At 64.0% G+C, this 14,847-nt stretch overlaps 1 protein-coding gene across 5 annotated transcripts in view; it reads right to left on the reverse strand.

Annotated features, from left to right (window-relative positions):
* Positions 1 to 14,847, reverse strand: part of Frmd1 (FERM domain containing 1) — a 27,382-nt gene continuing 12,535 nt past the window's right edge. For 3 of the 5 annotated variants that reach the window (XM_078018715.1, XM_040283573.2, XM_078018711.1), the window contains exons 3-13: positions 13,523 to 13,613; positions 9,615 to 9,691; positions 9,258 to 9,334; positions 8,426 to 8,612; positions 7,295 to 7,450; positions 6,609 to 6,674; positions 6,467 to 6,535; positions 5,687 to 5,861; positions 4,650 to 4,922; positions 3,908 to 3,987; positions 1 to 3,436 (exon numbers count right to left, since the gene is read on the reverse strand). In XM_078018715.1, coding sequence (XP_077874841.1) covers positions 3,194 to 3,436; positions 3,908 to 3,987; positions 4,650 to 4,922; positions 5,687 to 5,861; positions 6,467 to 6,535; positions 6,609 to 6,674; positions 7,295 to 7,450; positions 8,426 to 8,612; positions 9,258 to 9,334; positions 9,615 to 9,691; positions 13,523 to 13,613 — 1,494 coding nt within the window. In that variant the 3' untranslated portion in view covers positions 1 to 3,193. Of the gene's footprint in view, positions 3,457 to 3,907; positions 3,988 to 4,649; positions 4,923 to 5,686; positions 5,862 to 6,466; positions 6,536 to 6,608; positions 6,675 to 7,294; positions 7,451 to 8,425; positions 8,613 to 9,257; positions 9,335 to 9,614; positions 9,692 to 13,522; positions 13,614 to 14,847 lie in introns of all 5 variants that reach the window. The other 2 variants (XM_078018713.1, XM_078018714.1) reach the window with 2 other exon arrangements.

Genomic DNA, 14,847 nt, shown 5'->3' on the forward strand with positions numbered 1-14,847 from the left:
TTCCGAGTCAGCACTTTTATGAACTGGTTGCCTGAGTAACGAGCCACACACAGCCCGGGGCCTTTGCAGCCGGTCCTGTGAACCACGCTCTGAACCACGTGGCTCTCCTGGCTTGGCAGGCCAGCTCCCAGCAGTGAGCCTGAGGCATGTCCCCTGCGCCGGGTAACTGGTGACATGATGAGGACCCAGGGCTGAGAAAGGGGCTGTGGGATTGGGAGGTGTTTCTGCAGCTCCCTGGTGCTCTGCTTTGGGGAGGACATGCCTACCCTGTGACATGGCCTCTGCCCTGTGCTGTCCAGTCCCAGAAGTTCACCACCCCTGCAACCTGGCCTGAGCCCCGGATGCCTCCCGCCAGGCCCGAGTTAGATGTCTGCAGCTGTGTGTGGCCCCAGGGCTGCACCAGCCCCCTGCATGCCTCAGGCCCCGTGTGGTCAGCCATGATGAGGAGGGCGGTGGTGCCCAGTGGAAAAGGATGGGGTCCCAGCCCCCCACAGCTGCAAAGTCGCCTGCACATTCTATGAAGCTGTAACTGCGTGCGCACATTGCTGAGCCCACGGCTTAATCTGCCTCGGGGCTGCTGCACGTGCTGCTGCCTGAGCCCTGCTGCTTGGCATGGAGGACCCTGGAAGGCACCGGAGGCCCGGCTCCTCCTGTTTCCAGCCACAGAGCAGCCGTCCAGGCTGCACTGTCATGGAGCTGCGCAGGCTGTCCCAGAAGGGCTGGACTCCAGCTGGCAGTCTCCATCCTCCGATGGGGGTGCTGACCAGGGCACAGAGGACAGGAACACAAGAACAGGCTCTGCTCCCCAAGAAGTGAGTGTGCCAGCTAGGAGTCAGAGTGCGGAGGGTCCACGCTGCCTCTGGGTGAGGGAGGACGTGAGACCCTGGCCTGGGGCTGACCGGTTGACCTCTAAGTGTCCTCTCCACCCACCTCACAGACCAGAGGTGGCAGCCGCAGCAGGGCTGCCTGGTGGTTGAGGTCACTTGGCTCAACTCTCCATGGGCCCAGGCCCAGAGGAAGGACAGAAATAGAAGGCCCACAGGGCCCAATGGGTTCTTGGGTCAGCCAGCAGCCCCCTCTGCCTCCCATCTGGAAGGACATAGGGTGCAGGTCCCGGCCTCCCTGTGACCTTCTGCTGCTGCCCACAGCTGTGCTGAGAAGTCAGGACACACAGGGCAGGGCCAAGGGGACTGGCAGGGGACGTCTTGAAGAGAGGCTGTGACCGGCTCTGGGAGGGCTGGCAGAGACCAGCTGGGGCTCTGGCCCATCCCAGACACGAGGAAAAGTAGCCAGAACAAAAAGGTAACCCCACCATGGGTGGGGGCTGGACAGGTCACCCTGGCCACTGTCCTCACAGCAGGCATTGGGTCCCCACCCTCAGCCATGGCCTCATGGCACATGGTGCCTGCTCACCCTCAGCAGAGGACTCCCCATGGGAGCCCTGGTGGTGACGGTGACACTGATGATGCTGTGAGACCCAGGCCTGACAGGTCAACCCTCGACCCCAGCAGCCAGGGAAGAAGAGGAGACGCAGTGGCCATGCCGTCCCTGTCGGTGAACGGGAACCCAGGCCCCGGCTGGTGTGCTGGGGGCCAGGCAAGTCCTTGAGGAGCAGAGGGACCTCAGGGTGACCTCAGCCATGCTGCTCCACTCGGCTGTGGGGTGCCGTGCTGGGAGGGACTTCCCCGGGAACACTTGCAGTGCGGGGAAGTCGAGGCCGGTGGCTGGGAGCTCGCCTGACCCCATGTGAGAGCCTCGCTTGCCTCGTCCTCCGCATGCCCGTGGGGTGTGATGCCCGTGGGGTGCGTGTGCACATGTGAGGACATCTTTGTGTGGGCAGGATCCTGTCCAGGCCCTCACCAGGCCCGCTCCCTCCGTGGGCACGTTCCTGCCCTACGTGGGCTGGGCTTTTGCTCCTGAAGGGAGCTGGTCTGACCCTCCCCAGGCCAGGCGAACCCCTTCTCTACCCCTTCTCATCCCATTGGGGAAGGCAGCTGTGCCAGCCGTGTGAGGCCTGGCCACTGTCCTCACAGCTCCGGTGCCTTTCCCACCACAGTCCCCAGCTGCACATGGATCTCTGGGCGGATCTTTCCCTGCACGTCACACTGTCCTAAGGCTTCAGCTGGACAGAGGTCCCCGAGGGCACTCACTGCAGAACTGTCACGCTTGGTCCCAGCCCCCGGGAGAGGACGAACCCAGGCTCTGGGTGTGCTTGGTTCTTTACTGCTGTGGCTCCCAGTGACCACGTAGGGCTTAGCCAACAGACACACAAGTCCACATGTCCAAGTAAACAGGACAGCAGGATGCTGGCAGGCCCCTGTGTAGAGTCCACAGTAATGAACCCCCGCTCTGGGCTTTTCAGGCACCGAAGGCACTGAGGCGGAATTACCCGTGGGGTCCACCTGCCTGCAGCCCCTGGAGCCTCCTGGGAGGAAGGCCGGGGCCACTGTGGTGGCAGGCAGATGAGACAGAGGAGCAGCCCCAACCAAGGCACCTTCCCTGCCAGCAGCAGGGCCATGGCCCACAGCACTCCTGGGCCAGGCTGGGATGTCTCGGAAGAGAGCAGGCCTGGGGCAGGAGGGGCCTCAGCCTCAGGGCAGGGGTCTACCTGATGGTGTGTCTGTGCAGGAGGTGACAGGGTCTCTGGGTAGGCCTGGGAGACAGCTGGGCCCAGAGTGCAGGAGAGGCCTGCATCTGCAGGACCCTGAACTTCTGAGCAGAATCACAAAAAGCAAGGTCCAGGAGAGGCCATGGCGCAGTGGTGCAACCGTGAGCTGCAGCTTTGGGTTTAGGGCCTGAGCGGGCAGTGTAAGTGCAGGAGGCCAGGCTCCCCCAGGGCCTGAGGCTGGCCAGACACCCTTCACATAGGCTGCTGCGCTGCCCCAGGGTCAACACCACTGACTCCTGGCTCTCCTGGACGCTGGATGTCCAGACCCTGACTTATCATTCGGGGAAGGAACTTATGGGCCACAGACAGGCACGAGGAGGACCTCCGTCACCCTGGGCTGATGTCCGAGCTGGCTTCACACCTCCCACAGGGGGAGACCTTTGAAAGCTGGCCAGGAAGTGGGCGTTGGAAGATAGAAGAGGCAAGGGCCAAGACCGCCCTGCCCCTGGCTGGCCACAGGGCAGTGGTGTGGGGTGAGCCACCCTCAGGCTGGCAGGCGCAGACGGAGGCACCTGTGGACAGTGTCTACACCACAAACTCCTGCAAGGACGCACCCTCCCTGAGCAGGTCCAGGGAGAGATAGTTCATGGACCTCTTGCCACAGAGGGCAGCCCTGGCCTCCTGGGGCACCAGCAGCCCTGCCAGGACGCAGCTGAAGGCACAGGTGTGAGAGGCAGGTGCAGGGCGAGGGGCTGGCTGGAGCTGATGCATGTGGTCCAGGCTGCGGCTGTGCAGGGCCTCCCTGCCGCTGGGCTCCACCTCCCGGACCTGCAGGGAGAAGCCACCCACTGCTCTTTACTCAGCAGCGGGTGCCAGCCCAGCTGCTGTCACAAGCCTGTGCTCCCTGCTGGGTGTGCTCTGCCTCTGGCAGGAGGACTGGACCCCTGCAGGGCTCCCACTGCCTGGCATGGCCCCCACCTGCCCCTGCTGGGGGTGCTCTGCTCCAGGCGCTCCAGGCCCCTGACCCCAGCAGCAGCAGCTCTGCTTCAACTCTGCTGCGCCTCCCCACCCCACCACCCTCCACCGCCAGGTCCTCTGCCCCATCACACAGCCCCTGGCTGGCCTCTGCTGCGGCAATCAGGGGTGGTGGGCCCAACCGAGGGCTGTCCCACAGAGATCCCACACGTGGCAGAGGGGGATGGAGGGAAGAATGGGGACAGTCACATACATGGCCACCTGTGGGCCACACATGGGTCACATGCAGGCCACACTGCCCAACCTGGACCTAGGGGGCCCTACCTTGTGTAGGACCTCGGTGCTCTGGCCTCTGGTCCCGGCCAGTGGGACCTGCACCACTGTGAAGGGCTCGGAGCAGGAGGCTGAGGAGGAGGAAGGGCCTGAGTGGGGGCTGGCAGGGCCCGTCCTGCAGCCGCCTGCCCCAGTGCTGTGTCCCGGAGCCCCGACTCCTCGTGGCCAGCAGGCGAGGTGGTCCTGTGTGTCCCAGAGAGCCCGGAGCATCGGGTTCCGCCTGACACAGGACCCCTCTGCTTGCCCCACCGGGCTCCATCAGGAGAGGAAGGTGAGCAGGCCAGGAGGCCCAGGACCTCCCCACAGAGCCGGGCGCCAGCCTGCCCAGGGCACGTCTGTGTGGAGGCTGGGGAGAAGCCAGGCCTGGGTCGTGGTGCCACTTCTCCCCAGGAGCCCTCCCTGTCCTGTGGCCTTGTCTGCTCTAATGTCAGACAGAACAGACTTCTCCAGGCCCGGGGGGGGGGGGACTGTGGTCACTTCTACTGGGTCTAGACCAAAACTTAGTCCAGACATCAGAGGTGAAGCCCAGCAGTGGACACTGGTTAGTGACAGATCTGCCGACCCTGGGCCACCTCAGATGACTCTGGTTGGCCTTAGGTGACACCAGGTGACCCTGGGTGGTACATTCGGGCATGTTCCCAGAGAGTCGCTGTGACACGCAGCCTGGCCTCTCCCAGCAGTCTGGCACTTGGGGCAGGCCAGGCTCTTTGCTACCTCATTCTTCTCAGCCCACCTTTGCTGCCCCTGCTGTCCCTGAAGCTGATGGACGGCATCTTCCTGCAGAGGCCCTCGGCCGCTACGGGCTCATCCACAGACACCTCCCCAGATTCTGCATGCTGAGAGTCGGCCTCTGTGCCCAGTGTGTGGGCACTGCCGTGGCTGTCAGCAGAGCTGAGCGAGAGGCGGCGGTGGTGGGGCGGGCCAGTGTCCCTCCTGTGCCTACTGGCCAGCTCTGGGTCCAGTTCCAGCGAGTCGCTGATGTAGGCCTCCTGGTAGCGCTTCTTCTCTGCAGGGCGTGGGGGACAGACGTAGAGCTGGGTTTGGAGGCAGGCGGAGCCCAGGCGTGGAGGAAGGCCTGGCCCCGGGGACACGCCCCATAAGGCTCTTCCCGGGGCTTTCGCGCTGTCTCAGGCTTCAGGCTTGTCCTGAGCATCCCTGATGTCACGGCCACCCAGGACAGGGCTGGGTGGGAGAGGACAGACTGTCAGCCTGTTCTGAGGGCAGGTGTCCCCTAGGGCTGCCTCCTTACACAGGGACAAACACATCTGTGCAAGCTCACCCCGCTATGCAGACACATGTGCTCACACACACGCCCACCCGTGCTCTGTGACTGCAGTGTGCACACGTGACTGTCTCCCGGTGCTCTCTAAGGACACAGAACAGCCCCCAGGTGAAGACTGGGAGAGTGAGACCAGGCCTGGCACAGCACTGCAGCCAGGTCTTGACGTGGCCTTGATTCTGCACAAGGGACGATGGGAGGAGTCGGAAAGGGGGCTTCCGGAGCCCGGGCAGAGCTGAGCAGCCCTCACCTTGCCCGCACCCCACCCCCATCTCTAGGCTCCTGCTCAGGTCACCACCACCCTTCACCGGGAGCATCTGGGGGACAGGAGCTGAGAGGCCACTGGCCATTACGGGAGAACCCTTCTGCTGAGCCCAGAGTGGGTGGCCAGGTCCTGGGCAAGTTCTAGGGACAATCTGCTTCATCTCCACCCCTCAGAGGGGTGAGCAGCTATCTGCTAGGTGCCCAGACCCCTGCGGGGAGGTGCCCACCTTCAGCCTCATCCAGCAGCTGCAGCCGCTGCAGCAGGGGCTTCACACTGAGGTAGAACTGATGGCTGGAGCGGAGCAGCCGGAGCAGGTGCCGGGAGCGCCAGGGAAAACCCGTGTAGAAAACCAGCTTCCGGGATGCGGGCAGCCCAGTGGGCTGGATCTCCAGCTTCTTTCCCTGAGTAGACAGAAGGGACAAGAGATGTGGCTTTAGACGTTGAAAAACCCTCCAGCCACAGGAAAGATCACAGGGCCCTCTAAGGCGATGGCCAAGGTCCCCTTTAAAGATTCGTCTTCCGTGAGCAAACGGATCTCTGTGGTCACTGTGATCAGGAGGCTGTGTGACCTCAGCCTTGAGAAGGCGGCCCTCTATGCAGACCCCTGCCTTGGCTGGGGGAGGGTGCAAGTGTCCAGGGTGGGACCTAAAGGGCTGAGTCTCCCTGTCCATTCTACCCAGTGGCCCTCACTCTCACAGTCACAGGGGGCCCAGGGTGACAGCTCTGGGGCCGGATGAGAGGGGCAGAGGCGGCACAGGTGTGCTGCTAGGACCCACTCGGGAGCCAGCAGTCACATGGAATGAGAAGGGCATCAGGACCTCCCTCCACATCATGGCCACTCGCCCAGTCCCCGCAGGGCCATGCCAGCACAGCTGCGAGGGTGAGCATGTGCAGAGCTCCCGGGGCTGTCGGGAGCCAGGAGGAAGGGAGCCTGCACCTGCCCCGGAGGACGGAGATGCATCTGCCCCGGGCCTCTAGAGTGTTGAGGGCCCTTGCAGACACCCACCAGAAAGGCCAGCTTCCTGATGCAGGGCCAGGGCAAGTCATGCAGCAGCTGCGGAGCGTGGCTCACCTCCTGCAAGACAGAGGCACTGATCCAGGAGGGCGGCCAGGGCGGGCCTCCAGGGAGAGGCGAATCCCTCTCTCACCTGATAGATATGCATTCCCTTGAGGGTGAGTCCCAGGAGGAAGGTGGGGTGCTCACGCTTCTTATCCTGAAAGGAGCAAGAGGTGGAGGCCCTGGGCCTGGGGTGGTGAGAAGCCAGAGACCACCATGCCCCACCCACCTCTGTCCTGGACCCTCCCCGGCCCTCTGTGTGCTGGAGCTGTCCCTGCCAATTGCCCAGACACTGCCTCAGTCTCCATTCCCCAAACGTGTCTGAACCCCTCAACCTGCCCCAAGAAACCTCCACCCAGTCCTCTCCGCGAAGACTGAGTGCTGTGTCACTTGTGTGCCTGGCTGGGTGGACATAGAAACCAGGCCCGAGGCCCCAGCACTAGACCCAAGTCAGAGCAGGCGTGGCTGAGCCAGCAGGCTCGGGTCCCCAGTCCCTTGGGGTTCGCTGGAGCCCTGCGGAAGCTCTGCACTCCACCTCGGGACAGCCACCAGGGAACACATTCCCTCCCACACCACTCCAGCTGTCCTGAGGACCTCTGTCCCCAGGATGGTTGGTCACATGGTCACCTGTGGGGACTTTGTCCAGCTCTGCTCTGGGATTCAGGTTACAGCGTCCCCTGCAGGGGACTCTGCCTGCCCTGTCCTAGGGTCCCAGCACGCTGTCAGCACGGGGGCTCTGTCCCTCCCCTGTCCTGGCCCCGGAGCTCTGGGCTCAACCTTGTACAGCCTGAAGAAGTGGACAGGCACGTCCTCCAGCTGACAGGCGTCCCTGATGAACCTCAGCACAGCTGCCTGCGGGCTCAGCTCCTGCTGCTCGCGGTGCACGGTGGGCACGTGCCGGAGGATGTAGTCCACACCCCTCTTGGCAATGACCTGAGGACGGGCCCAGGTCAGCTCCACCCCTCCTTCCCTCCCTTCCCCCGAGTTGGCCTCCTCCTTGGGAAGCCTCCCAGCCTCCTGCCATTGCAGAGGACCTCCCCAGCTGCAGCCGTCCAGCAGGAGGACCGGGCCTGCTGTCCAAGCTGGGGACACAGAGGGGAGTGTGTGGAGTTCCCCAAAGCACCCAAGGAAAGCCCCTCTCTTTCTGGGCCCCCCAGTGCCCACCACAGAGACCCAGAAACAAGCTGATTCCAGGTGGCAGTGTGCGCCCAACAAGCCACGACTCCTGTACGGCTCCCAGAGGCCCAGGAGGAGGCTACGTCTGTGCACGGGGTGAAACCTGAGGGACGTGCATCTGAGGAGGGCCAGCCGTGTCCAGAGGGATGGGGTACCTGAGGACTGGACCCAGCCCTGGGCACAGTGACCAGTGTGCAGAGCGGACAGTTTCCAGCTGCTTAGGGCAGCCAAGGAACAAGGAGACGCCCACAGGGAGGGAAACTAGGACTCTGCCCAGGGCAGGGGCCACTGTCCCTGGAAGGACAACCCAGTGCCCAGTGCCCCCACGAAGCCTGGCACAGTGCCCGGGGCGGGGAACACAAGGTGGACTCCTCTGCTCCCTGACCCTCCTCCTCCAGGGCACCGAAGGGCTGAAGCACGGGCGTGAGTGGCCCCTAAAGGGCCCGGGATACTGGAGAGAAGGGGCAGGTGGGCTGTTCTTCACAGCTGGGCAGGCCCAGCAGCTCAGAGGAGGAGAGCCACTGGCTCCAGGTCGCACAGCTGGCCGAGTGTGTGCAGGAGCTCTGGAGTCTGCCCTGGCACTGGTCCACGTGGCCACACGCCTGCCTTGGGCTCTCCCAGGTTCCCCCCCTGCCCCTCCCAGCTCTGCAGCCTCCCCTCTGCATGGACCCCATAGAGTCCTGTTGGGGACAGTGTCAGTGACCCCCCAGGAGGGTGCCAAGGGGTCCTCACCCACTGTGGGAAATAGGCCTGCGGCTCGAAGTACCGCCCGACGTGCGGCGGCTTGCGGTGGCTGCCCAGGTCGGCCTGCAGCGCGAGGGCCGCCAGCAGGAAGTAGGCCTCCTCCCTGTGCGCGCACTGGGACCGCAGCACCCGCTCCTTCAGGCTGCAGTAGTACAGGTGCCGGGCCACCTGGTCGCTGGAAGGCAGCAGAGCCAGGTGGGGTCCAGTGGCTGGACCCGGGTGGGGTCAGCACAGCCGCCCGCCCCAGCCTGGTCCAGGGCACCCAGCCTCCCCTGTTCACAGCCTTGTCTGACCCAGGGCAGTGCCGGGTGCACCCTTCTCCGTGAGCAGAGAGCTGCTGCCCCCGCAGGGCCCAGCCAGGCCTGGCTGCAGCCTTCAGCAGCCCGGACCCGGAGGGAAGGGCCTGCCGGAGGGCTCAGGCGCAGCGGCACCGAACCCGGTTCCCCGAGCCCACTGCCCAGTGCCGTCAGCCGGCCACAGCTGCAGGACAAGGTGGGCTGCCGGGGGCCTCCCCTAGGTCTTCTAATACAGTTGGGCACTGCCCTCAGCCCCCTCCCGGCTCCCCAGAACCTGCACCCTCCCCCTCCCCCTCTGGGGTCAGCAGCCACCTGCCTTCTCAGGGGCCCCAGCCCTCCTGGTTGTCCTGCCAGCTCTGAGGTGGCCATCTGAGGGAGGCCACCGCCCCTGTGCCGGGAACCCCTCCTGCCACGCCTGCACAGATGCTTCAGGTAAAGGCCCAGCCAGGCCCCTCACGGCACCAGCATGGCTGTTCTGAGGCACACGCAGACGGCCTGGCTCCTGTGACCCCAGGAGCAGTTACCTCATGACCCTCCCGTTCTCCACGTAGTACTGCACTCGGAGGGAGGTGACGAAGGGCGCCCGGGGCCGCCAGCCCCCCTGTTGGGAGAGGGTGAGGAAGAGCAGCCTGGGGCATCTCCCTGCGCCCGGCCTTCCCCGGGTTTCAGGAGCTGCGACACTCAGGATTTCATCCTACTCTTAAGGGGAGAAGGGCTGAGTGGGGTGTGGCACCCGGGAGCCTGACCGAGGACGTGGGGACAGCAGTGTGCCTGCCAGACAAGCCCAGACCAGGCAGGGGCCCCAGCAGGGAGGAGCTGGCCCTCCTGGGCGCTCTCCTGCCGCAGGCCCCCGGGCTCAGCCTGGCCTGCAGCCCACTTACTTGAGTCCCTCTCTTCCAGTCCTCTGAGAAGTACTTGCTGAGCCGGAGCTCCAAGTCCATGAACACGTGCTCATTGTCTAGAAAGGAAGGGCTTCCTCAGCCTTCACTCCCGAGGCTCGAGCCTGGGCAGCTCCTCCGCTGGCTGACCTGGTGCGGGCTGCTCCCTGGGGCTGGCTGCGGGGACAGCCCTGTCAACCGCTGCTGGTTACCTTCATGGCCTTCCCAGGGAGGGCTGGCGCACTCACAGCCTGCCCGTGAGGATGAGCGGTGGGGCCCGCAGACCCTCCCTGCACCCAGGCCCCTGGCCCAGCCACAGAACAAGAGGGACCCCTAACCTGCCCACGCCAACAGACGCCAACCAAGCGCACCGTGGGCCCAGTGGCTGGGAGGGTGCTGGGGACGCTTCTGCTGAGGGAAGCCTTGCTGTGACCCTGGGGCAGGACAGTGGGTTTCCTGGGGAAGCTGGAGGGGGAGGCTGGGGGCTCCCTCCACTGTCACAGGCTCCGTGCCAAGGCCTGAGGTGCACAGCTCCAAGTGAACTGGGGAGGAAACGTCCCCCAGGAGCCACCGAGGAGCTGCTGGGCGACGGCGAGGGCCGTGTGCTGCAGGCCAGTGTTGCCAGCGGTCCTGGGCAGTTTTAACCTGTTCTGCCCACTGAGCACATCCCAGTCCAGCTGCCACCTTCAGACACCCGGCTGGACATGGCACTGGGACCAGCAGTCCTGCCCAGGTGGAGAGAGGGCTGAGTGTGCCTGGAGATGCCCGGAGGCTCCCTGGGGGCCAGGGCTGGGGGCCCAGGCCTCCCGACTCTGCCTGGCCTGCCTCTGTCCCCCCCAGGGCGCCATAGACCTGACAGACAGCGGGCTGGGGTCCAGCTGAGTTCCCAGGCTCACCAGGGCCAGGAGCTGTGTCCACCAACGTCAGAGCCCTGACCCCTGGGCCTCAGGGACTGCTCATCTTAAGTGAGCCACCAGGATCGGGACATGGACATGGAGCAGAGGGACAGTAATGCGAAGACACTGGGAGGGAGGCAGAGAGGACACAGGTGGGAGAGGACCCCAGGAACCACCAGGGTCACGTGTATCTCTCCCAATTCTGTCCCTAACACATCAAACTTTGAACCCTGCAGTCCAGCTGGCGGCCGAGAGCCCATCTGCTCTGAGCGACCTCGGCCTTCCGCTGTCCAGTGACGCTCTTCGCAGTGCGGAGCCCGATGCATCTTAAATTCTTTTCTTGGCCTGGAAGGTCCCAGCAGAGACCTCCTTGAGCCCCCGCAGGCACAGCTTCCCCCCACGGCCTGAGTCTGGCCAGCCTTGACCCTGGTCCCCGGCTCTCTGGGAAGATAGACAGCCCTGCCTCCCTGACCAGGTCATCTCCTGAGTCAGGCCTTATTTTCTTGCTTGAAGGAAGCAAACTGTCCTTTGTACGCGATGTCCTTTGGCAGGTGACTAGGTAAGCCGGTGGCACACCCAGAGAGTGGAGGGTCAGTCACTGATGAAAGGAGTCAGCCCCCAGCTGTGGAGGGCGTGGTGCCGACATGACTGCTGGTCACCAAGGGAGAGCCGTCTGGAGGGGCAGCACTGGGGACAGGGCAGGGACTCAGCAGAGGACCCGTGGTGGTGGGGGTGGGTAGGGAGGGCTTCAGGGCCATGGCACTGCTGGGTGACCCCGAGGGCACTGCACAGTGTCTGACACCAGGGGTGAGCCTCATGTCACCGTGGATTCTGGGTGACACGGATGTGTCCCTGTGGGTTCCTGCTGGGATGTGGACGCTGTGGGTGGACATACATGAGAAATACTTTTCCTTCTGCTCAGTTTTGCTGTCACCTCAACCTGCTCCAAAAAATGACACTCAAGTCCTGAAGCCCCTCCGAGTGTGACTCCAGCTCCTGAGGCAGGAGAGCCCGCAGCAAGCCTGCAGCTCACTCGGCCCAAAGGGAGGTCTCCTCTGGCCCCTGGTGACTGGACAGACCCCAGCACCCGAGGTCTTGCAGATGAACCCTAGAAGCAAGGGCCTGGTGACTTCCTGTCCACTCCCCACCATCTGGGCAGCAGGGAGGACTGGAGAAGCCCCAGGACCCTCTGGGAGCTCCTGCTCCTGTGGCCAAGGGTCCCATGGAGCCCTGTTGAGGGGTATTGCACACGCACCCCCTGAAGCCCAGTCCCACTGGTGATCCCGCACACTGGGACACTTAGGAAGTGCAGCCAAGAGCGAGGTATGTCCCAGTGACTGGGAACGGCAGTGAGGACCTGCCCACCTCTCTGCCCAGGGAGAGCTGTCCTCTCAGGCCACAGACGCACCAGGGTGCCCTGGAGTCCAACCAATGCCTCTGAAGGAGTGGAAGACCCAGGCCTCCTGCGTGGAGCCCTTGCCTTCTATCTAGTGCAGACGGCAGGACACCCAAAGCCACCAGGGCGGACTGAGGAGCTGACCCACGCGTTCCTGCTGGCCAGGGAGGTGGGGCCTGCCCTGTCTCCGTCTGTGTCCCACCTTCCTTACTGCCAAGCCCCGGCTGCCGGTGGAGGTCCCGTCCCTTGCTGTGTCACCAAAAGTGTGCCCAAGTCACCATGCCTGAGGCACTGAAGCCAGGAATCCAAGGTCCTGTTCAGAAAGTCCAGGCTCCAAAGTAAGGGCTCTGGCCATGAAGGGTGCCAGTGGCCCTGGGCTGAGCTCCAAGATGGACAAGCTCAGCGGGCCGGAGCCTCGGCCTCAGCAGGTCCCATGTGCTGGAGGGAGACCTGTCTTCACCTGGGAGCAGGGAACCCCAATTTCTTCCTTAACCTGCCCTGCCCACTTGCTCCTGGAGCCGGCAAGATTGGTGGCAGGCCATCTCAGATGGCCAGCAGGAGAGGAGATGGAAGACAGGTCTGGTGGAGGTGGCTGCCTTCCAGCTGGTTACCTGCCCTGCGACACTCCCAACAATCCCTCTGTGTGCACCTGGATCCTCGCAGTGGGCACTGTGCCCGCCCACAGGAGCCTCTGCAGTTCTGCTGCAAGGCCTCAACCTGGGCTGACCTGGCTGAGGGCCTCCCATGACTCGTCCACCTCACAGGTGTGTGCTCCATGGTACACACACATGCTGAAGGCCTGTGAGCGGGTCTCTAAGTGTGGGCAGCTCGCGGTATGGACCTTGAGCCTCAGTCAGAAGGACAAAGGTCCTGAGCTGCTGGCTGTGTTCACACTGCAGGCTCTGGCCCCCTGCAGGGGCGGCCCCGGGGCCTGGCGCGGTATCACCAGGGCTTTGATTCACTCTTCGCTTTAAGACCTGGGGAGTCTCTAACCAGCAGGAAGCCGAGCACCTCTGGGCCACCAGGGAGAAGCACCCCGTCCTACAGCATGGGGGGTGTTCCCCTGCCCACTGTGACTGGCCCACCTCCTTCCTGGGGACCCGCCCAGCACTCCCAGGCCCCACCCTCAGGTCCTTGAAATCAGGCTTCGTCTGCACAGGCACCTGCCTTGGCCCCGTAACTGTCACACTCCCCACATGACAGAGCCCAGCAGGCTGAGCGGGCAGCTGTGCCTGTCATCCGCATGTGCTGGTGCACAGAAATGTACACATCACACACGCATGTGAACACCACACACCTTAGACCACAGGCTTACACATTACACACCTCAGGCCACGCACGACCACACCACACGAGCACACGCCACAGGCCACGCATGGACACACCACACGTGCACACGCCACAGGCATCGCACAGACACACCTCACACCGCACACTCTCAGAACACTGCACACTACCGACCACCCACTTTGCGGCACACGTGCACACACTACACACACTGACACACCCCAACACCCTGTCTGTGGTAGTCGCCCAGAGCCTGACCCTGGAAGCCCAGCAACAACGGGGTGGGGTGGGGGGCAGGAGGGCCTGAAGGTGGGGGCAGGAGCACTGCTCACCTCTGACCACGCTGAGGCCGAAGAAGCGGGCCTCCCGGAGGCCCAGCACGCCGCACACCTGCTGGAACAGCTCCCGCGCCGTGGCCCTCACCTGCAACAGGGACGGTGCTCAGGGCGTCCAGGACTGCCCTGGACAGGCTCAGGGGACCCCGCTTCAGGACGTGAGCAGTGGCTTGTGCTCAGGGCCAGGGTCACTCACAACCCCTCAGAGCTGCCTGGGAGAGGGAGATGGAGGGGTGCCCCTGGATTGGACAGAGCACCCTCCACCCTCCCCATAATGTGCACCACCTGGGGGCCCGCCTGCTAGATCCTCCTTACCCCACGCAAACATGGCCCTGACCACCCGGAAATGGGCATCTGTGCGTGGGGAAGACACCTGATTTTCAAGGGAGGGGAACGAGGAGGGGCTGACAACACTCAGGAACACACTGCCTGCCCAGCACTCTGCAGATCTAACTAGCAGTCCCCGTGCACAGTCTGAGCCGGGCCCCGGGCCCCTGAGGACATGCTTCACTGTGCAGTCTGTGCCTCGGCCAGCCTTAGCCATCGGGCCCACGACTCCACAGCTGGCCCTGGGGGATCCTACACTGCACCCCCAGACACCACTGGGCAGGCCTCACGCCCAGGGCCAGTGTCCATGCTGCTGCCCAGGAGGGTGCTGTCCTCTGCTCGCAGGTGAGGCCTCTCTTGACGGCGCGTCCTGCGGTCTGCTTCACATGGTCCCAGCGTGGCTCCCTGATGGACACTTCACAGCGATCTCCTCAAACCCTTGTCCCGTGCCAACCCCTTATGCCTATTTACTGACTCCAAGCCTACAGAAGCTCCCGGGCTGGGCCTGGGTGACGTCCCCGCTCCGATCCGTCCTGGAGCTTCCTGCGTGGAATCCCCCCAGACGCCACTGTGTACGTGGGCGGACGACACGTGGCACCTTCAGCCACTGCTTCTGTTCAACTTCCTGACAGACTCGGCTGCAGGCTGGCAGTGCTGTCCTCACCCCGGTGCCTCTCTGATGGGGGACAGCCACTCATCTCCTGCTGGTGACTCAGAGGCACCGTGTGTGCCAGCTGGCTGTGGTAGAGGTGTGTGACGGTGGCCCCGGGCCCCTGTGAGGCCCCTGACCTGGCCTCCACTAGAAACCCAGAGCCCCGTGACCTGGCCATCTGCTACCTGTGCCTCTGTCACCGGAGCTGCACGGCCTGTTCCTGCTTTTCGATGACAAGTTACTGAGAGATTGGCTCATTAGCATCAGTTAACATGGTGAGGGCCACAGGGGCTGGGACGTGCACTGGGAAGGTCTTCTGGCCCACGCTCTGCTAATGACCGGA

The sequence above is a fragment of the Ictidomys tridecemlineatus genome, chromosome 8 (genome assembly GCF_052094955.1).
Source record: "Ictidomys tridecemlineatus isolate mIctTri1 chromosome 8, mIctTri1.hap1, whole genome shotgun sequence".
NCBI classification, from domain to species: Eukaryota; Metazoa; Chordata; class Mammalia; order Rodentia; family Sciuridae; genus Ictidomys; species Ictidomys tridecemlineatus.